The 23,739-nt window shown below is 36.1% G+C and overlaps 1 protein-coding gene and 1 long non-coding RNA gene across 4 annotated transcripts; one reads left to right on the top strand and one right to left on the bottom strand.

Annotated features, from left to right (window-relative positions):
• Window positions 1-5,245: 5,245 nt before the first annotated feature.
• LOC105384236 lies at window positions 5,246-8,689 on the bottom strand. Its single transcript, XM_011554435.3, has 4 exons — window positions 8,545-8,689; window positions 7,879-7,970; window positions 5,796-5,918; window positions 5,246-5,412 (listed from the first exon to the last, which is right to left on the bottom strand). The coding sequence occupies exons 1-4, from the start codon at window positions 8,661-8,663 to the stop codon at window positions 5,246-5,248; spliced, it is 501 nt and encodes a 166-aa protein (XP_011552737.3). The 5' UTR covers window positions 8,664-8,689.
• A 4,818-nt stretch (window positions 8,690-13,507) lies between these two features.
• LOC119694859 lies at window positions 13,508-19,244 on the top strand. 3 transcript variants are annotated; one of them, XR_007268211.1, is made up of 4 exons: window positions 13,508-14,215; window positions 15,406-15,685; window positions 16,774-16,866; window positions 18,417-19,244. It is a non-coding gene; the product is annotated as an uncharacterized LOC119694859 (long non-coding RNA). The 3 variants fall into 3 exon arrangements; XR_007268212.1 differs by lacking the exon at window positions 15,406-15,685 and having other exon boundaries at window positions 13,521-14,215; XR_007268210.1 differs by lacking the exons at window positions 13,508-14,215; window positions 15,406-15,685 and having other exon boundaries at window positions 16,502-16,866.
• The last annotated feature ends 4,495 nt before the right edge of the window (window positions 19,245-23,739 follow it).

The raw sequence follows: 23,739 nt of genomic DNA on the forward strand, positions 1-23,739 counted from the left end.
GACTTATAGAGTTCGATGAGTAAAAAACTAAGATGACAGCTTGTCAAATACTTCGAAATTTTTACGTTGCAAATGTTTTAACAAATTTAACTTATAAATACAAGTTAAATCGTGTTGAAGATAATGTGAAAACAATGGTGTGTTCGTTGAAATCAGACTATGTTCATAAATTGATCGAAAATGTATGTGATTACGGAGTAATCGTGACAATTTGGTTTGTTTACATGATTGCTGGTTTCCATTGCAAACCACTATACTGTTTTCCGCGTTGTTCTTTGTACTGTTCTAATGTAACAAAATGTTCTTCGACTATTTATTAAATTTACATTGAAATAGACTTTAGATTTATTTTTATTCCACTGAAATGATCACCAGATTTAAAACATGACGAGAATATTATACTTATGTTGTGACTTAATTTACAGTAGGTAACTATTAGAAATTTACATCATTAGTTTTGAAGTGGAGGTCACGTGAAAAGTTTTGGCTCTTTCTAGGTAGATAAGACTATTTATGTTGTAGGTATTTCTGTCAATGTTAATGATAATTATTATAGTCTATTATACTTAAATCGTTATTAATTTAAGAGTTTATTTTATTTTTGTTACGATTTCAATTACCTAATGATTACATTTACCTATGTATACTTAATTTGTGATGGTAACGGACAGACTGATCATAAAAAAATATTTTTGAAATACCTTTTAGTATCTAGTAGTATAATACTCAATCTATTACATTTTTTTTTAATTTACTTTAACTTAGGTATTTTAAACTCCTTGTTTGTTGATGCCGGTATATTGGAGAAATATGCTTAATTTAAATTATGTATCTAATTCTTTATTGCACAAAATATATTTATGTATAAATAATAATAATGTGGGTTGTAGCCGAGTGCTTAAGGAGAAATGCATGCTTGATTTTATTTCTAAACAATATATCTCTCCTGCGAAACTCGTCTCGACTTATTTTATACTCATAAAGCCACATAAAATATATTTTTGTTTTTAAATATTATATCATTTCTAATCTGCTTATTTCACACACCTATGCAGCGGGAGCTAAATATGTTGCCACAGACTCAAGTAAAACATAAGTCTGGGCAACAAATTTTATTATGATAAATATTATTATATTATTTATGTATTTAGGTACTTTGAAAATATTTCAGTTTTTAGGGTAATAATAGTATTAAAGTAAGTAATTGGATAATTTAGGTAATTGCACGTGAAACGGCGGCATTTTTAGCAGAATCTTAATTCAAATATACCTAATTATATTTTATTTTTATTTTTAGGTATTTTACCTATTTATCTGCTAGTATAGTATAATGCTTATTATATAATGATATCATCATTAGTCACTAATCATCCACCGTCGGACACAGGATATATATTATTATTATAATTTATAATGTATATGTATAATACTGCTACCTTTAAGTACCCATATTTTTTTATTTTATGTAGATTTTTTGGTTTAAATAAACATATTTATATATATTTTTTATGTATGGATACGCCTGTTGAAAATGCTTCCGCGTACTCCGTGCTTGGTAGACATGTAAGATGTAGACGGGCTCAATGTCTTTATAATCTAGATTTTGATTGTATGTTTCTATATTCTTATTTGTGTACCACACCGGGAGGTACTCTTGAATATATATTATCTGTAGGTGATAATCCGTTAAGTAAAGGTCGTAATTTTCGATTATAAGGGCCTGTTCCACAATGTCTGGTTAGTGGTTACCTGTCGGATAAAATACATACTGTCACTGTCTAAAAAATAATGACAGAGAGTGACAGCATGTATTTTATCCGACAGGTAGCCACTAACCAGACATTGTGGAACAGGCCCTAAATCTTGATGTTTACATGTCATTGTTATGTAGTTATGTCAGTAGTTCTAAGGTTAGAACTTGTAAGCCGTAGCAGTCATTAAAATTATGAGGGCTGTTTCTTTAGTTCATAGTTATTGAATTTCAAATCAAAATATACATTGTTTCTCATCTGGTTTAAACATTATTACTCATATAAAAACAGTATGTAATATGTTTACATAAATAATGATGTTGATTCTGAAGGCAGAAATTCTAATTTTAACGCTGTCAAACTAAAAAATTTGCTAGCATAAAATGACATTTACGGAAACAATCATAGAGTCGAATTTTAAACAAAGAAATTAAGGTTTTGACATCGCTAAATTTAAAATTTCTGCCTTCAGAATCGATATCAATGTATAAACTCCCGGACTATGAATATGTATTGCTGCCGGAATATAAATATCCATCCGATGATCTAATATTCCCCTTCTTATGTAATTCATACGAGCGATATTTCTTAAAAAAGTTAAAAATTAGATACCTATACCTACCTATGGTAAGTTTGGCCAAAATGTTTTTACCTTTTTGACATTAGGGATGGACCATGATGTGTAGGATTTTTAAGAATGATTACTCAATTCATCAAATGAATGAGAATGATAAGGTTGCATTTTAGCTTTCTTATTAAATATATATAATATATACTTAATATTCATTTATATATTTAATACATTATTATTATATGTAGGTATATTATACTTGATGGAACATTTAGATAATTATAATATGTACCTATCTAAGTATGGTGTAACATAAGTTAACTTGTCTGAATGCGAAAATCAGTACTCTCTAATACTTACCTAGATCAGAGTACACTTTTTAATTAATTTTAACATACCTAACTAAATATGTATAATAAACATTATTAACAACGATTGATATCTTACGAATTTAAAAATAATTAGTTTCTAACAAATTTTATAATATTATTATGTATCTTCTATCTATAATACGAATGTATATAATATATATATATATATACATAATTACATATATATAAATTCCAGCACAAGCTCCTTACATACTCGTAAAACGTAAGTACCTAACTATTTATAAAATATAGGTAATTCTATTGTGTTAGTTTTTTTTATAAAGTTTTCTCAATTATATTGTTAAGTATACAACATTTATAGGAAACTATACTATGTATCTTATTTAAATGCTAAATTGATTGTTTTTATTTTAGTAAATTTTAATAGGTACCTACGTAAGAAACTTGATGTTAAAGTAGTTCTATGACTTATACCCACTTATTAAATAAACGTTATATCGATGTGAATTGGTACTGTATTCATTTCCTATTTAAATTAACACAAAATTATTAGTTTTAATTCTTTATTGCACAAATTAATATAAACTTAAGTGTACAAAATAATGATGGACTTGCTCAATACATTGTTTGATTAGGTACGTGTATACGATAACTGATTCTTTAAACTAAGTAAGAATTAATCACTAAGGGCCACTTGCAGAAACATATTAAATCTAGATTTAGTGTAAAATCTCGATTTAGTGTCCAATTTTATATGGACTGACGTTTCTTAAATCGAGATTTTACACTAAATCTAGATTTAATATGTTTCTGCAAGTGGCCCTAAGTTATTAGCACATACAAAATTTTAGGTTTCAAAACGAAAACTTTCAGTCAGAATTAAACAAAATTTATTTTCTTCATCTGATGTCATACGCAAAACACTAAAGTACTTATACAGGGTGTTGCAAAAATGGTATACTAAGCCGAAACCAGCATGTGCAGCATATTATACATCTAAGCCCGAAACTGAAATCAAATTTCAAAATTCGTGAAAAAAATATAATTTTCCATAAAAAATATACAGTCAACAAATATATTATGGGATTTCGAATGTCAAAAAAGCAATAATATAATGGACAGATTATACAGGATGATGCAAAAAGGGTATACTAAGCCGAAAGCTACATGTGCAGCATGGTATATCTAAGCCCAAAACTGCAAAATTTCAAAATGCGCGAAAAAAACAATCGTATTCCATATAAACTTTGTTGGTAACGTGACTTTTTACTATAGAGAATATTTTATTTTTGTCGCGAATGTAGAAATTCTGATTTCAGTTTCGGGCTTAGATATACCATGCTGCACATGCTGGTTTCGGCTTAGTATACCCTTTTTGCAACACCCTGTACATATATTAGAAACTTTAAGAATTATACGTGTTTCGTGTTAGCTCTTTTTAGTTTTTCATCCAAGTAGCTCACTTAAAGTAGCATGTATAAAAAAACGTAGGTACATATTACTACGTGTATAAGGTAAACGATGCGATCACCGCCACCCAAAAGAGTGATGGTGTCACCGCCACCTTCAATCAATTTGGGTGTGGGTAAAGGGGTAAAAACAGGGTATGAATTTCCATTTTGGGCACATATTAACCGATTCTAATGAAATTGAAAACGTAAATATAGTAACAAAAAAATATGATGGTGACCTTGAGCTGATCTGATGATGGAAACGGAAGACAGGCAACTATACTTCGTGTTTAGGCTTGAATGATTCGTATTGACTAGTAGGACTTACATTTGCATCTTACTTTTGATTGACAATTATTGCAAATAAACTAAAAACAATAAAATAAACTGGCCCTTAGGGTGACTTGCACAAACATATTAAATCTAGATTTAGTCTTAAATCGCAGAGCGGTGGTAGCTCAGTCGGGTAAGCGCCCGCTTCTCACGCAAGAGATGCAGGTTCGAATCCCGGCGCTGACATGTACCAATGAGTTCTTTGAATTTAAGTAGAATGTATACCATCGCTCTTACGGTGAAGGAAAACATCGTGAGGAAACCTGCATATCTAGATTTAGCACATCTAGATATATGAACCCACCAACCCGCGGTGGACCAGCGTGGTGGGAAATGGTCCAAGCTTTGGAAGGCAGTTTCGACCTTGGGGATATGCACAAAGGTTCCATTCGAGAGAGCCAGGTGCAGGTACTGTCACCCCCAACAGAGAATAGAATAGAATAGAATAGAATAAAATAGTCTTAAATCTCGATTTAGTGTCAAATTTTACATGGATTGACGTTTCTTAAATCGAGATTTGGCACTAAATATAGATTTTAGGGCGACTTGCACAAACATATTAAATCTAGATTTAATGTTAAATATTGGTTTAAGACATACATTTATATGGATTGACGTTTCTTAAATCTAGATTTGACACTAAATCTAGATTTAATATGTTTGTGCAAGTGGCCCTAAATGTTTGTGCAAGTGGCCCTTAGTGTTAGTAACTAACTTACCGAAACTTTAGGAAAGTGACCGAATAGAGGAATTCAGTCACTTTCCTAAAGTTTCGGTACAAATGGGAATTATAACCCATGGGCTGCCCTAGGACCAGCCCCCCCCGCCCCTCAGCAGCCGGCCCCGCCCCCGCCCGAGGATCATTTTATTTTCGAACAGCACCACCTGCCGGGAAAACCCATCGAGGAAGCCATCGGGTTCGTCCAACGTTGGCCTTGGAGCTCGACGACGTTGGCGGTTTTTCTGCGGTGCCTCTGTTGGGATGAAGGCATTAGTTTAGGTTTATCTGCGGTGCATGAAAGGAGCCTTTTCGGTTGACGTCTTGACTGTACTTTAAATATTTGCGTCCGGCGCACCCTGGGCACCCTTTCACTATGGTGTTAATCTAACAATGTAAAAAAAAACTTTGTATTTCTGAGGATTTTTTAACACTACACACTAATACACTGCTTACTTATCTCTTTCTGCACCTACCTATTTTCATTGACGGAACATTAATTCGTATTACGAGTCTTGCAAAGGTAGGTATAGAAAGCCGAAAGGAGGTGATATAGGGGGCCATTCTATACAATTATATAATTTAGAATTGGTACAACTGTGCATCATTCACCACTTCTTCATCACACACCCATCTTACCTCCATCTGACAGCTCAATCTCGCTGGAATGTGCCGCGTCCTGCGCTCCCAGCATGAACTCCTCTACTGAGCTATCATACTCCCTGGCAGCTGGGTAGGCAGCATCCATTGAGTGGTCATGACCTGAAAAGAGAAGGGTTGTATTAAATATTAAACACTAGAGCTTCTATCGGGCGATCCACCACTATAAAAAATAGTTACTCAAGTACGGTGGCCTGCGCCTAAAAGTAGGTATACAGGTGGAGTTTTCAAAATAGCGATCCCTGATGATGAAGGGACCAGCTACATCTGTTACAATTTATGCTGTGTTTGTCTCTGTATATAATTTACTGTGTTTGTTTATAATTTTTTATTTTTATGTTGTGTGATTATGAGCCATGCTCGAAATAAATGAATTTGAATTTGAATTTGAATAAATCCGGGGACGTGTTGTGTGTGTTGTGTGTAGCAGTGGTGTTTATGTGGATGTGCTTGAGCAGCATGTGAGCTTGAGATCGCTATTTTAAAACCTCCGCCTGTATACTTTTAGGCGCAGGCCACCGTATATGTACAGTGCAGCGAGCATAGGATTCGATACTATTTTCGAATCTACACGAAGGGTCACTTTTACCAAACGCTAAACGTATTTAAATCAAATTTTAAATACATTTTGTACTAACTGACAGACGTATGACAGGCTACTAAATACGTTTAGCGTTTGGTGAAATTCCACCTAACATATGGAAAAAACAAATGTCACTTTTGGAACTAACTTTGCCTTACATTTTGACAGTGACAGTTGACGATACGCAACGTTAACGGAGGATCGAAACTTGTGCTCACGACTCTGTACACATATACGACCAGCAGTATAAGTAGCTATATACTTTTTTACTTTGTCAAACTACCTACATAACAAACCGTCAATTGATGTTAGGCAGTTTGTGAGTTTGACAAGGTGCAAAAGTGTACAACCACTTATGCAGCTGAAGCTGACTGCACATACAAACATGCATATGCTCACGACCGTAATCCCCGAAGGTATAGTCAGAGGAGACTCGTAAGCGACAATAAAAAGTTCCAGTTAGAAAATCACCAAATTACTACTAAAGGAGCTCAATGACGCCGTCTGCAATATTGAAGTACATTTTAATACAAGCTGTTCCCGCGCGCTTCGCTTCGCCTTAAAATGTTTTCCCGTGGGAATTCCGGGATAATTGTAACGATAAAATATGCTGAAATAAAAGTTTCATTATTATTATAAAAATTAGCCTATGTTCTTTTCCAGGGTCTAGACCGTATGTATACCAAATTTCATTCAAATCGGTTCAGTAGTTTTGGCGTGATCTTCTCTTGTAACAGACAGAAAGACATACAGACAGAAAAATTAATGTTGGGGTCATTTGTTGTCGACATTTTGTGAGTGGACTGTTTCATTGCTCGCCAGTGTACATGTCGCAGTCATCTGGTTTAATCTCCTGTTTGATTGAACCGCTAGCCCGTTCATTGGATGACGCTACTCAGTTGAATGACTAAAGAACAACTCGTCAAGTGGTTGACTGTAACGTCCAACGTCTTGACTGAACGTTATTCAGCGAAGTCGTTAAATGGGATATAGTAAAGCAACTTTGTAATGTCTGGTTAGGATGAACATGACCAGACAAGAGTCAACAAAAAGACTATGTTACAAAGCTCTCATCTCACAAATTAACTAAACAATAACAATAAACGTACCTTGATATTGTTGTTCATAATTATCCAGTTTCAGCACATTTTTTTCTTTGAAACTATCCGCCGGCGGTGTAATAATAGGTAAATCCATGTTGTCACACTATTTTAACATAAATAACGCACTTTAAAGCTTATTTATTTGCAAAAAATAACAATACAAGTGCTTTTTATGTCAGCTGTTCGCTGTTAGACGCCATATTTGTTTTATTCACCACCTGACTGATCTTAAGTCCGCTAACTAGTTGGACGCTTTGTGACGCTTGTACCATCAACGTTCGGCCTAGTCATACAACTGAATAGCGTCATCCAATGAACGGGCAAGCGGTTCAATCAAACAGGAGATTAAACCAGATGCCTGCGACATATATATTACCTGGGGATTTCGGTCCGGTCTCCACGAAAGCCTCGTTGAGGGTGGTGGAGGCTTCATCCACCGTGTACGTCTCGTTGAGGCAAGACACATATCTGTAACGAAATCAATATCCGAGTGATGCCACTTGTACCAACAAAAACAATAATTATTTTATTTACTGACCAATAAATAATAACAGAGGATAATGTTTTAACTACATGTCTAAAGTAATAATAATAATATTTAAGTATAAAATAACTTTTGGTAATGTCTTAACAAAAATAGATCAAATCTGAATTTAAGTAGTAGTAGAATAGAATACTAAACGTTTTAGTTACCAAACCTACAAAAAAACATGTAGTCCTTCAGTGCACACACACACAAATCTTCATGCTTTAGGGAAAATAGGTAAATTACTGTTCCAAACTAGGAAATAACAGAATATTTTTCAGATGATTAAAAACTTGAGTTCCTCAATTAAATAATCCTAGAAAAAAGGGATCGGAAAAAGTAATCATAGTTTTAAACATCCTATGAATTGTTTTCGTTTACGACATGGTAAACTTCTTAACCTAGAAACTTGAAGTGAGTTAAAAGTTAAAACTTCTTGATATAAATCAGAAGTAATATTAATAAATCTAGATAGGTAAGTATAAGTATAAAGTTTGTATAAAGGTAGTTCCTTACCTTTTACGAGGCTGCTCCTCTTTTTCTTTTCCACCATCCTTGCGTGTCCTATTCAGGACCCATTTTTCTTGTTTACGATAAAATCGGAGCTTGAAAATGGAATCCAGCTCGACAGACATTGCAAGTTTACCAATGGTGCGGTATTCGGTCGAGTAAATTGTAATGACTTAATGAAGGTAGTTTTTGAAAACTCGAAAAAAGGTTCTAGATAATCGAAAGAAAAACATTTATGGGGAAGAAAACCAAGTGAAACTTTGGCAGCACCAGCGAGTGTGCCTTTCTGGTTCTAACCAATTATCTTGTTAGGGAGAAAAAAAATGTGACTGAACCAACCAATTAGAACTGTGGAATTAGGCTCAGTCGCCCAAGGCGCCATCTGTAATTAGAATTTTAGTTTTTCTCCCCATTGAAAACAATTGTAATATCAATGGCACAATTTATTTTGACTGTACCCCCGACTGCTACTAATGTGACATGACTACGCCAAACAAAAGAATTCAACGCGCGCTCAGAAAGAAAGTTCTATCAAATGATTTGTTAAAAATAGAAACGCTAATTTATGCTTAGTCTTGTTTCATAACTATATTTAGCGATACTTCTTACTTTCTTTTCTATAAATAACTAGTAAAATTTCACCCTAGCAAATCATACCAACCAATTTGTTTAAAAAAACACGTAAATGAATGCACTGGACGATTAGTAAATGCCCTCTATTATTGAACATACGAACCTTTATTGCTTTGATCTGGGGACTTGCCACCTTTCCTAGTTCGAACCAGCTGCTTTGCAGTATAAACAAGGACCTTGGGCGTTATAACTGGACTGCTAATTCTACAATTATACAATAGATGGCGCTAGTTGTTACGTTGATACAAAATTTCATCTGACGAATGATGTACTCCACCCGGCATTAAAATGGTTTTTACAGCATTTTTACACTGCAATGACTTGGCCCAGTCGAAGCAGTTTCTATCCCTGATTGCCATAGGCCTTTTAATCCTGGAATTCCCACGGGAGACCGTTTCCCTTCGTATAATATTTTCTGTCTCTTTGCATTCTGATGAATATTTTAGATGTATGTATTAGATTTTCATACTGTAAATGTTTAACTAAATGGAAATCGTAATTGCCTGCAAGAGTAAAGCCCGTCCTTTGTAAACAAAGGTATATTGCGGGTTACTCAAATATGAAGTACCTATGATAATGAAAAAAAAACACACAAAAAACACGCACTCACGCCTTGTACTAATGTACTCCCTTGCGGGGTAGGCAGAGGTGCATTGCTGCACCCACTTATCGCCAGAGTGGATGTTAGTCCCAATGTAATAGGGGGCGGGCCTATTGCCATTTTACGGGCACATCCAAGACCCGAGAACAAATATCTGTGTTTAAACAAATATCTGCCCCAGCCAGTAGGGTAGTGTAGGGTAGTGTAGGGTAGTGTAGGGTAGTGTAGGTTAGTGTAGGGTAGTGTAGGGTAGTGTAGGGTAGTGTAGGGTAGTGTAGGATAGGGTAGGGTAGTGTAGGGTAGTCTACGATAGTGTAGGGTAGTCTAGGGTTGTGTAGGGTAGTGTAGGGTAGTGTAGGTTAGTGTAGGTTAGTGTAGGGTAGTGTAGGGTAGTGTAGGGTAGTGTAGGGTAGTGTAGGATAGGGTAGGGTAGTGTAGGGTAGTCTACGATAGTGTAGGGTAGTCTAGGGTTGTGTAGGGTAGTGTAGGGTAGGGTAGGATAGGGTAAGAGGCGGTATGAAGTTCGCCGGGTCAGCTAGTATTGAATAATTTTGTGTATTGTATAAAATATAAATAAGTATAATTAGTTTTAATTAAGTACCTACCTAATCACGTAGAATCATTCATCACGGACAAAGCTCTGTGATTTTTGTGATGTTATAATTAATCAATAATTCTGTAAAACAAGAAGCGTCCGTAGTCCAGCGGGCCTCAGTGATCGTAACTGATCGCTGATGTTAAGCAACAACTGACACGGTCAGCCATTGGATGGGTGACCAATTTCAAGTGGTGCTTTTCTGGACGCTTCCGTGCTTCGGACGGCACGTTAAGCCGTGGGTCCCGGTTGCTGCTTCGGCAGCAGTCGTTAAGCCTAGTCAGAGGCCTTCGGGCGGCTTGAAAACATCTGACAGTCGGGTTGCCCACTTACCCGACAACTCTCTCAGCACAAGCTTGCTTGGGTCCACCAACCTGCACTTGGCCAGCGTGGTGGACTAGGCCTAAACCCTTCCTTCATTGGAAGGAGACCCGTGTCGTGTCAGTGGGGACGTAATGGGTCGTGATGAGGTAAGTATAACATTATCCAATCAAAAACATAAATGTGAAATGAGAGCCAAGTTCAATATTATTATACTTACCTAAATGCCGAATGTTGACTTCAACGACAAAAGAAGTGAGATCTAAATGGGTGCCAAGTTCAATGGTCAGTCCTGAAATTTATTTATAAGTAACAGTATTACATAATCATATCTTCTTATAAAATAAAATATTGTATTGTAGCCTAAGGTCTGATTTGGCTAGTTTTTTTAAGCCTACCTCAACGAATTATTATGTCCGACCAGCAATACAAATTTTTGGAATTAAATAAGAACCGACAAATTCTTGTTGGTTCAACTTGTGAAGGCTATAATTCATGTATGAAAACTAGCCAAGACAGACCTTAGGCTACAATACATTATTTTAGGTTATATTATATTATTTTTTATTGTTGGTAAGTACCTACATAATAATATATTATCCTCGTAATGCCGTAGGTCCTTTTAAAAAGACAAATTTAAAAATGCAAAAAAAAATCTTTAAAGTCCCTAGACTTTTAAAAAGGATAATTATTCACTCAACCTACATAATATCATATATTCAATATTATTACTGTATTTTCTTACGTTTACGGGGGTACTTATAATTTTCTTGACAGTGTTATTTTATTCTATCCGATTTGATCCAATCGGATCCCATCCAATCCGATTTGAGCCGATTCGTCCGATCCGATCCTATTTGACTCAATTTGATCCGATCCCATCCGACACGATCCGTACCCATCGGAACCGATCTTTCCGATCCGATCCGATCTGTCCGATCCGTCCAATTCGTCCAATCTGTCCAATCCGATTCGATCAAATTTTATCAGATCCGTACTATCCGATCCGATTTGATGAGATCCCATCCGATACGATCCGTACCCATCCAATCTCATCGGAACCGATCTGATCCGATCCGATTTGAGCATATACGATCCGATCCATCTGATCTGTCCGATCCGTCCGATCTGTCCGATCCGTCCGATTCGAGCAGATTCGATCTAATCCGATCCGATCCGATTTGATCCAATCCCATCCGATACGATCCATTCCCATCCGATCCGTACATATCCGATTCCATCCAATACGATCCGACCCGATTTATCCGATCCCATTCCATTCCATTCTATTAACAGCTATCTTAGACTAGTTAACATTAATATTATGCAAATGCATCTCAAAACCATTTCATAGTTTTTAGTAGGTAGGTGATACCGAAATGATCGGGAATAGAAAAAAGTACAAAGATATCATAATATTATTTACTTTTATTGTTTTTCAAAGTAGTCTCCGTGACATTCAATGCACTTTTTCATTCGATTAAACCAATCATTGAAACAGTAATTCCAGTCTGAAGTGGATACTGTCAAAACAGCTGATTTGTAAGCTTCGACCGCCTCTTCTGGGCCGCTAAACCGTTGACCACGTAGCATATCTTTAATTCTTGGGAATGTAAAATAATCATTGGGGCTCAGATCAGGGCTATACGGAGGATGGTCCATCAACTCCACGTTTTCCATATTTAAAAACGTTCTTGTTTTGCGAGCGGTATGAGAGCTTGCATTATCGTGGTGAAGGATTATACGACGATTCGGGTTAGTTTTACGAAGTTCTCTTACGACTTCCGGCAAACAAACTGTTGTGTACCAATCAGCAGTAACCGTCCTTTGTTCTTGTAATGGAATCGTAGCCACATGGCCAGTTTTCGATACAAACGAAGCGACCATTTTTTTCGACACGCTGCGTGAGCGAATAACTTTTGTTAGCTTGACCTCACCTTCGAAGACCCAAACTGCCGATTGATGTTTTCTTTCGGGCTCATATGAATAAATCCACGATTCATCACCAGAGACGATATTGTAGACAGCATTTGAACTGCCTCCATTGAACCGTTGCAGAGCAGATCGACACCAATTAACACGAGCCGACTTTTGTTCCTCGGTCAAACGGTGGGGCACCCAGCTCGAAACTAACTTCTTGACACCCAGTTCTTCATTTTGGTTTGAATGGCTGTCATACCAATGCTGAGAGAAGCCCGAATCTGCTCGTATGTCACATGTCTATCTTCTTTTATTAACTGGCGTACAGCATCGATGTTATCTTGTGTTACCGCTGTTTTTGGCCGACCAGTAGAAGGGATGTGGTAAGAGAGGAACGTCCACGGCGAAACTCAGAATACCAACGATATATAGTCGTTTTACTTGGTGCTTCAAGTTTATAAATAGAAACAAGCTCGGCGAGACATTGTTCTTGAGATAAACCTCGACGAAAGTTGTGAAAAATTATTGCACGGAAATGTTCCCGCGTAAGCTCCATTTTTTACACCGACTTGTCAAATTCAAATGGTCAATACTCTTTTATTTTTTTTTATTTTTTTTTTGTATTTTTTTTCCTTTTTACGGAAAAGGCTAAGGGCATCATCCCATACCGCCTGGTCTTATTTAATTTTGTCTTCTATGTGATTTTTTTCGAGGCCAAAGGCCTTGTCTTTCGTTGTAATTTTCAAATTTTCTTGTAAATATAAGGTCCAAACCAAGTCTTTAGTATTATATTGTCGAGGCTTATAGCCTTGTCTATCGTTATGTATCGTTATATCAGGGTACTGTGTATTTTCCGGTAAGTATTTGTTATTTTTTCAAATAACTCCAATAGTATTTTTGATATACTCATAAATGGGGTAGAATGTATCCGTATTCTTGAGAAGATCCTGAATAGAGCGCGGGACATCCAGGGCTTCTTTGTATAAATCCAGTAAATTGTCAATAAGAATAATCCTTTGTAGATTAAATGCAGAGCAATCAAAAAATATATGATCCAGGGATTGAATTATATCGTTATTACAGTATGTGCAATTTGGGGAAGGTATCATTTTTAATCTAAAAAGGTGTTCATTGAATCTGCCATGTCCAAGTCTTAAACGACAAATAGTTGAATAAAAGTTTCTGTTTATAAATTTTCCTTTGATGAACCAGGGTTGAGTAATGTCGGAGTTGATAGAGCTATACCATTTTCCTTTACTTTGGATTGTTTCATGCCAATGAGTCATCCATTGGTCTTTTATAATATTCTTGATTAAAACTTTGCAGTCTGAACCTGGCAACTTAATATTTTTAATAGGTATTTGTTGGATATTGGGATTTTTTACTATGGAGCTGGCAAGTTTATCAGCGAGGTCATTACCCGAAACGTCAATGTGTGAAGGTGTCCAAATAAAGCGGATTTCTCTGTCTTGATTGAGCCAAAGCCTGCTATAAATCTGCCTGATGTTGTATATGATGTAATTTGTGCCACTACTATAAGAAGGATTTGATAAAGCCATTAATACACTCATGCTGTCCGAAATGATCAACCATTTCTTGAAATTAAGGTTAGTTGCTTCTATGTATTCTAAGGCTGCATAAATGCCCTGAGCTTCTGCTGTATATATGCTTGCATTAGAAGGTAATCTTAAGCCATGACCCAATTTATAAGCAGGAACATAATATGCCATAGAGACATTATCGTTACATTTAGAGCCATCTGTATAAATTTGCTTAAAGTCTCTGTATTCATCCAATCTATTGTAAACAGCATATTTGTCAGTCAGTGTCCTATCTATTTCAATATTAAGGCTACAAAATTTGCTTCCATATGTTCCCCCATAGCAGGGCAAAGTGGTACTATTGTGAATATTATATTCACTCTTAAATGTTAAAATTTGATGGATGTTATGACATAGGAAATGATATGAATTATACTTCAATAGTTTGGAAAGAAGAAGATTGTCAGTTTCAGACAACAATCTTAGAATAAAATTGTATTTTAAATGACTAAATCTGATATTTAATGGACACAAGTTACACTCAATTTGCATTGAGTTAATAGGAGTTGATTTAAAGGCACCCAAAATTAATCTTAAATTAATATTTTGAATCTTTTCAAGTTTATTTACTAATTTTGAATCTATGCAGTAACAGAAAAAACTATAGTCAAAGTGACTTCGAACTAGGGCTTTATATAAAGTTAAAAGAATCTTGGAATCGGCACCCCACTGAGTGCCAACCAAAGATCTCAAAATATTTGTAGAACGTAGAGCTCGCTCTGCTATGCAATCGACATATTTATACCAAGACAGGTTATGAGTAAATATTACTCCCAGAAATTTTGCATATGGATGAATTGGTATCAAATTATCATTATACTGTATCTTAACTGTTGAAACTTTTTTCTTTGAGAATACAACTATTTTACTTTTAGTAGGACTAACTTCTAGATTTAAATATTGAAAGTAACTATGAAGTTTTTTTAAAGCTAAATTTAGTTTTTTACATGTGTCTGAGATGTTATCACCACTGCAATAAATAGCCAAATCATCAGCAAACTGTAAATTATTTACTTCTGATCCTAACATTTCATTTAGCCTATGGATATAAAGTATATACAAAAGAGGACTCAAAATACCACCTTGACAAACGCCTTTAGTAGATAATCTGGGTCCAAAAATTGAATTAGAGCTAATTTTTACATAAACTTCCCTTCCACTAATGAATTCATGAATCCACCTTACGCATTTTTCAGGTATTCCCAAAGAAGAAAGAGTTGTACATAAAACTTAATGGTTAATGTTATTAAATGCGCCTACAATATCAAAAAAGATACATATAAGGTGTTTATTACTGTTAATGGCAGTGTTAATATCATGGAAGAGATGACCTATACTTTCTCTTGCTGATCGACCACGACGAAACCCAAATTGATTTCTTGGAAGGATATGATTTCTTTCAATATAAAACTCAAGACGCTGTTTTATTAGTTGCTCAAAGAGTTTGCCTGAACAGGATGTTAAAGCTATTGGACGGTAAGAATCTGCATCATTTGGGTCTTTTTCTGCTTTAAGAACTGGAACCAAGCAATCTTGCTTCCATTCTTTAGGAATTATTGATTTATCCCAAAGTAAATTTAAAATGTGTAAAAATTTGTGTAGACTGTCTGTATTAATATTCTGTAACATTTTGTATGAAATGCAATCTAAGCCAAAGGTGGTGTCTCTACGTGATTTAATTGCTGCTTTTAATTCATCTATAGTAAAAGGATTATTAATGTAACTATTGGTGGGGTTAATTGAGGTATTATTTAAATGTAGTGGTTGTGAAACAAAATCAGGTGTATATTTTCTTAAGAAGTTATTAATCCAAGATGATTCACTATTGTTATGGAGTTTGGTATTTTTACTGTAAGATTTATTAAATTTACGCATAGATTGCCAGATCTTTGAAATAGGAGTTGATCTATTTAAGTCTGAACAGTATTTATTCCAACTATCTGTTCTCTCTAACTTAATAATTAGTTTTTTCTCAGCCTGAAACTTTTTAAAATTAATATAATTTGATTCACTAGGATCCTGTTTGAATGCAATAAATGCTTCTTTACTTTTTTGCACAGCCATAGCGCACTTTTCATTCCACCATGGAAGAGGAGAATATCGATATTTAGGATGGTTTCCTGCTGGCTTACTATTATTATTTACATTATGGGATTTAGTTCTAAATATAGATAGATCTACCACTTTATTTAAAATGGTACAGAAGTCATAGTACGACTGTAAAGGATCGGAACAATTAACATTAAATTCTTTAATTAAATCATTGGCTAGCTTTGAGTAATTTACCCAATTTATTAGACGTAAGTTTGGTCTTTTTAGTTCTGTTATGTTATCTTGAGAAGTAAAGTTGTTTAAAGATGAATCACTAACTGTATTATATAGAATATCTGTTATTGTGGGTAGATGATAACTTCCCAGGGGATCATCATGAACTGTCCAGTTACAATTAAGAGCTATAGAAGGACTAACTATTGTCAAATCTAAACCGTTTGGTCTCCAAATGTTTGTTTCTACTGTGGTTGGTGAAGTGTCATTTAATAAAACTAAATTGCAATCATTTATAGAGTCCAGGACATCTCTTCCACGAGCACTGACGGATTGACAGCCCCAAATGGTGTGATGAGCATTAAAATCGCCTGATACAAAACATGGTTTAGGTAAGGAATCAATTAAATTTACTAACTTATTTTTTTTAAAAGATGGCGTGCAATTTGTTGGTATATACATACTAACTAAGGTGAGAGAGGTATTATTATATATTATTTTAATTGTTATATTTTGGAGTGAGTCATCACACTGGACCGTGCCCTCACCTTTAAATGGAATTGCGTAAGCCTCAAACGGAAGGTGAGCTCACGCAACAACCTACTCAGGAAGCTTACGTCAACCAAGTGGGGAGCATCACCGGATGTACTGAGGACCACAGGACTGGCACTATACTACTCTGCAGGTGAATTCGCCTGCCCCGTGTGGGCGAGATCTGCGCATTGCAGGGAAGTGGATGTGGCCTTAAACGACACCTGCCGGACAATCACGGGATGCCTTAAGCCAACACCGGTTTGGATGCTGTACTCACTGTGCGGTATCGCCCCCCCCGATGTGCGTAGAGAGGCTGCCTGCTCTCGAGAAAAACACAGACAGGAGACCGACCCGAGGCACCCGCTCTACAACCAAGAACCAGCTCCTTACCGACTTAAAAGCCGGAAAAGCTTCCTTAGGTCTACAGTTGCCTCGCACAAGGACCCATCGAAGGAAAGGATAGACCTATGGCAGGCAAAATACCCGATGGCGAACTCCTTCATCCCCCCTAATGAGTCCCTGCCCCCCGGACACGAACTACCCTGGGCGACATGGAAGTCACTCAACCGACTCAGGACAAACGTGGGCCGATGCGGAGAAAACATGTGCAGGTGGGGTTACCGCGGCCCTGCCTCCAACATCTGCGCATGTGGTGCGTCCCCACAGACCATGGAGCACCTGATGGTGTGCCCTGGATGTCCCAACACCTGCACCCGGGAAGACCTCCTCAAGGCCAACCAGAGGGGTATCGACGTGGCGGCCCACTGGGCCGCGGAAGTGTGACAGTTGCATCTATTATATTTTATACTACTGCGAATGACTATGGCAACACCATTATGTTTATTACCACAATCATTGCGTTCTATGGAGTATCCTTTAATATTTAAGCGTTGTGTAGGCTTAAGCCATGTTTCGCAAACTAAAGCTAAATCAATATTATTATCATACAAAAAATTTACAAAAATATGTCGATTACATAGCAAACTTTGAGCATTCCACTGTACAATTTTTAATTTGTTTGTGAATTGGAACTATTTTTTTTGTGTCACTGGGGTTGCAAATATCATTCAATATTTCTAACACATTTTTAGAAGATATTGGGGTATCTTGGGTCTTATTTAATGTTATCATTTTTATGATGCTTTGCACTAAAAGGTTTAGTGCCTTGTCATTACTTTTCAATAAAGACAGAAGATCAAGAGGCTTCTTTGGACCAAGTGGGGGGAAACTTTCATGGTTGAATATGTCAGCAAATGATGGTGGCTTAACTTTCTGTCTGTTTTCTTGGATTTTTTTCTGTTTAATTGGACACTGGGCTGAGATACTGACATGATTGCCATCGCAGTGGAAGCATTTTGCCTTTTCAATAGGGGTTGTGCATTCTTTAAAAGAGTGCTCTTCTTTACAGATGGAGCAGCGTTCCGAGTTCTTACAAAACTTTGCTAAATGGCCATACCTGAGACACCGGAAACATTGCTTGACTGGAGGAACATACGCTGTAATATCATGCCGCCAACCGTCCAAGTCGACGTAGTCTGGAAGTACTGACGTCGCGAAGGTGATGGCTACAGTCTGCAGGGGCTGTAGAATAAAATTGTTGTCAATCTTTGTCCTCTTTGTAAATCTCCTTACAGATATGATCTTCTTGTAACTAGACAGCATGGTGAAGATTTTTTTGTTTGTCAGATTGGTAGGCACATTTTTAATAATACCAGTAATTTCTGTGCTTTGTGCTGGTATATTAGCCTTAAATTGATAATCCTTTAGGAACGTGGAGTTGTTCAAAAAGGCATTTGCAAGGCTGGCCTTTTCAAAATATATTGCAATTTTAAATTTGTTCATTGATCTCAGGTATTTTACACCTTTGTTGAATCTTTTAATGCAACTCGATATGGACATAAGGTCTCTTGTTCCAATGGGCATCTCCGCATTGGAGGACTCTACGAAAACAACAAACTCTGCAGCTCCGGAATCGTCTGGGTAACGCCTCTTGTAATCTGTTACTAAATAAGGTTTTGAAATATCTAAAACTTCAACCTCAGATTCGGACGACGTCGTTTCTACGTCGGACTTATCACCCTCATCATCCTTCTTCCTTTTTTTTCTTGTTCTCACCTTCCTCATTGCTATTTTTTAATTTATTATGTATGCAACAAACTTTTTATTGGTTTTTATTAGTAATTTACGTATTTGCAGTAGTTTTAATGAATATTATTAATAAATTTTTCGAAAATCCCGCCTCTCTATTATTTTTTACTTTTTTTAAAATTCGAAAATGGAATTATGTTTGAAAAAACACTACATTTGATACACCAAAAAGGTTTCACTCTAATTTATTCCTAAGTATTCTATTCCCGATCTTTTCGGTGTAGCCCTCGTACCATAAGAGTTTTGATCTATACCTACGTGAGTGAGTCAGTCAATGTTAAAAATGAGGTTTTTTGGACATTAATATCTAAATAACCGTTTAAATTTAGAGCACATAGGGTAACGTAACGTACCTAGGGACTTTTTCGACTACCCCAACTTTGAATGTAGCTATCGCAGCGTATAACTAAGATATTAATGTGAAATATACTTTATTCGGTAGGATATATAATCTATTATCACTAGTATTTGTGCTGGAGCTTTGGTGTGGCCAGATTTTATTAAATTAAGATAAAAGTAAAAATGCTTATTTTGACCCAAGGTACATTACACGTTTGTACCTTGGGACACTGTATCCTATGGCTTTTTACTATGGAAAATGGTTACTTCTAATATCTCTTTTCTTATTGATTGACTGCATCTCTCTTCTGTCCAGTTTCACTCTGGCACTAATTAGAACAGAGATATAAGTCGTTATTTAGAAGTTTGCATTTTCCATAGTACAAAGTGTCCTAAGGTACAAATTTAATCGAGTCCCAAGGTACAAATAAGCAATATTTAACAAAAAAAAACATTATCTTTCTTTTTATGTTAGCAATCTTTCAGATAATTGCCGTGTCATAAAAATGAAATAACTGAAAATATGTACGTGATATTCATATCTCAATTTTGAGCATGCCTCAATGAGATAAAGTAACTCAAAAAACTATATAAAATTTACTTTTGACTCCAAAAAACTTCATGTTGTCTTCACCACACACTCGATGCCGGTATGATCACAAGACTCACTAGTTTTGCCAAGCGAGTAAAATACTACGCAAAGTGTAATAAAGCGTTAAATCTGCCGGTTTTTAAAATAAAATCATTGTCCCAAGGTACAAGCGTCCCAAGGTACGTTACGTGACCCTACGTATCTCGCTAGTGTCAATATATGAGCCAAATTTCATACGTTTATATTAAATAGTTTTTGATTTATGAGGGGGTCAAAAGTGTCTCGAAATGGTTCGTGTAATATTACACACGGTGCGGCTCGCCAGTTCTGTTTCTCGAACTTGGCTTGACACGCTACCGCGTGTCTAGATCTATAGCAGTTTATACTTATTCGAGCGGTGTTAGCTCGGGTAAGCTCCCGCTTCTCACGCCAGAAATCCCGGCACAGATCTACCAATGAGTTCTTTGAATTTAAGTAAAATGTATGAAACCATCTTGAGTAGTAAACAGACCTACTAACCACTCTTTACAATACCCATAAACTTTCCCATTTACAACATTAGTAACCTATAGTGGGATTAACAAGCACCGGATCGATGCGAGCCGATGCCGCGTGGCAGGTGCGCGCACTGGTTGGTTGTTTTGGCGAATCAGGGCGACAGGTGCGCGGGCGCAGGTGGCTATCTGCGCACAGGATGAGTCTTTCTTAGGTGCAGGTCAAGAACGATATTTTTAAGTTTGTTTTTTTTATTGTTTGTCTTTTATAGTAAAAAAAAAAAGTTTTATTTCTGTTTTCATATCTGTTTATTTTTTTTGAAGTTTGAAGCATGTTTAAACTTAGTGTTACTTTCAGTTACTTACCATTTCCTTTCTGGATTTTTAAACTCTGTTAATTTGTGATTGTTTTTATATTTTGTTATGTGCTTATAAGTGCTGAGCATATTTGTAATTGGTACATGTTACAGAAGAGTACCCATCAAACCTATTTTGTAAGTGTATTATAACATGTACGATTGATGTGCTATATTAAATAAATAAATAAGTAGGCTGCAAAGCTGTTCATTCTGATAAAGTTTTGTTATACATACGTAACTGTTTTTGAGTGAGTCTTTCGGATGTGAATCTACGAGACTCAACCTGTATATGGAGTGCTGTAAGGATATGGCGATTTAGATGTCGTTAGTACTGATAATATTGAACTGTTATAATGATAACGCCTGTTAAAACTGTTTCAACAACAAATATCTAATTATAAGTAATATGTATCAACTTGATTACACTCATCATATTAAATAATTATAGATGGACACTATAAGACAAAGAGCCATGACATCATCTCAATACACAACATCAATTTATGAATAATCTCTCGGCGTTACAATAATAATTAAAAGTTCGCCTGTAGTAGAACATCCTGTATACAAGCCAGTACAGACAGCACGAGGCGAGATGGACAGATGTAGCCGCAGCATGTGCCCTCCGATATCCTGCTACGATTCATATTCATCCCGCTCCATTCAGTAACATCAACAAGACTGTTCACTTGAGGTGTAACTATAATAGTTAACTGCCGGTACTTTAGGTTAACAATAAACGAAGAATCTAGTATGAGTTGGGACCTTGTGACACATACAAATCCAAAACAAGAAAAACTGTCTGCATTGTGTTTACTGTCAAACCGTTTTAAGTTCAACCTAATGACAACCATTGTACCATTGAATAAGGTCACAATTTTCTAACCGAACTAATTCAAAAAGAGCCCAAGCAGTGATAGAATTGGGGTGTTCTTTTGCACTGACACTCCATCTAGTTTGTATTATTAGCCGGTGCCGACTGTTCTACATTTTGTTATAACGATTTATTGAATTATTAGGTTATTGTTATTGCAATCTATTATGTTCTCGCCATTCTTCTCCGTGAAAGAAAAGGGTCCTTCCGAATAGTGATGAATTTATTTAAAGTTCGTAATAAATGTGCAATTTTGGTATCATTTATAATAGTTAGATACTTACTTAACTGGCTTTTGTGTATTTTAATGGGGTTCCTTAAATTTCGTCTCGCATCTTTTTGTAATTATTTTTTAATTAAAAACTAGATCATGATGTATGGGGTATATGTATATGTGATAAAATGTATAGGTACAGTAAAATTTACGTCACTCATAAAAATATACGTTTGTTTATACCTGTGTAGGTATAAACAAACATATTTTTGTAGATAGATAGATGGATTTTTATAGATACTAATTGTGTAATTAGTATCTATAAAAATCCATCTGGCTCTTGCTCAGTGATTCTGTATATTTGAGATTTTATAAGTGAACTCTCTTTGACAGGTCAATGCACCCGATACAGTGAAAACTTTGATTCCAGCACCAACTCCCCTGACATCCCGAAACAAACGTTACCTAGGTACGCAACCAAAAAGAATTTCTCTCTTTTTTTCTAAAATATTCTCGCATACAAAAGTGTGGCCAAAATTCGACGCGTGCGCAACACAGTAACAAACTAATTATCAGTGTGCAGGCTCTTTTAACAGCAAAAAATACATTCTATCAATGTATTTAACTCTGGTTGCACCTTTCGCCAGAAGGTGTTTTCTTTTTTGTGGCGCGACATTTGGTTACTTCGGATTCCCCAGCTGTGCTCGGGAGGGTTACTCTATACTTACGAAAAACTAACGAAAGAGACCTGTCAAGCAATTGACACGTTTAATACAACGAGATAGAGTCGTGGCTCGCGCAGCAGCGCTCCGTAACTTAGTTTTCCGTCATATATATAGAGTGACCCCCAGATGTGATCTGATAAGCATTTTCGCGGGAGACAGATGCTATTCGCGTTCGATTTGAGGTTTTAGTTACAATGTGTTCAGTAGGCTTCGATCAGTGGTAGGTAACTAGGTACATGCACCTTTTTTTCCTCGACACGCTAAGAAGAAATAATATAGTATAGGTGATAGGTATATTGCACTCGCGAGCAATGCTTTTTCCAGTTCACGGAATAAAATTATCCACTTTAGATTCAGAAGCGCGAGATTAATTAACAAGTTACTGGAATTTACGCTGTAACTATTTATTAGCCTGAACTGGAGCCATCTAGGAATAAAATTTATCTGCAGATCGCAATACTGAGTATTTCACAATTTATCGGGGTGTCAATTCTGTTCTGATAGCAACGCCACGCCACGCCACGACACGCCACGCAACCCTACGCCACGCCACTTGACACAACAGCAATAGGCTCAAATGAAGTCATTAAGGCTTTTTTAAAGTAGTTCGTAACTATACATATTTAAGTACTGCAAGTTACACTAACTCAAAATGTGTTACATTGACAACATGTTAGTATAAAGTACCTAATTCGTATCTATGTGTAAGAAACCGGCCTGATTCAAAACGTGAACTAAATGCTGCGCCAACCATACCTTTTTCTTTAGAGTAGTAGCTATAAGGAGAACTCTCAGCCGCTCTATGAAAATTTCAGCTCATTTCTCATAATTGCCTGATGTTTTTAGCTCTGCTTACTTGCACTTTTTATGAGCAGACTTGGGCTAGTCTAGACTCGACTCGGTAAAACAGACGAACATGAAATAAACCTGCGATGTCTATAATTAGCCCACTCAAGTTGAATTTGAATCCGAGTGGAAATCTTTGC

Source organism: Plutella xylostella, chromosome Z (assembly GCF_932276165.1).
Source record: "Plutella xylostella chromosome Z, ilPluXylo3.1, whole genome shotgun sequence".
In the NCBI taxonomy this organism is placed as follows: Eukaryota; Metazoa; Arthropoda; class Insecta; order Lepidoptera; family Plutellidae; genus Plutella; species Plutella xylostella.

Excerpts from the sequence above, each read along its gene's own strand:
- LOC105384236 (XM_011554435.3), bottom strand. The coding sequence starts at position 8,663 with ATGTCTGTCGAGCTGGATTCCATTTTCAAGCTCCGATTTTATCGTAAA. Across the intron at positions 7,971-8,544 it reads GAGGAGCAGCCTCGTAAAAG|ATATGTGTCTTGCCTCAACG; the intron begins GTAAGGAACTAC and ends ATTTCGTTACAG. Across the intron at positions 5,413-5,795 it reads GATTGAGCTGTCAGATGGAG|AGGCACCGCAGAAAAACCGC; the intron begins GTAAGATGGGTG and ends TCATCCCAACAG.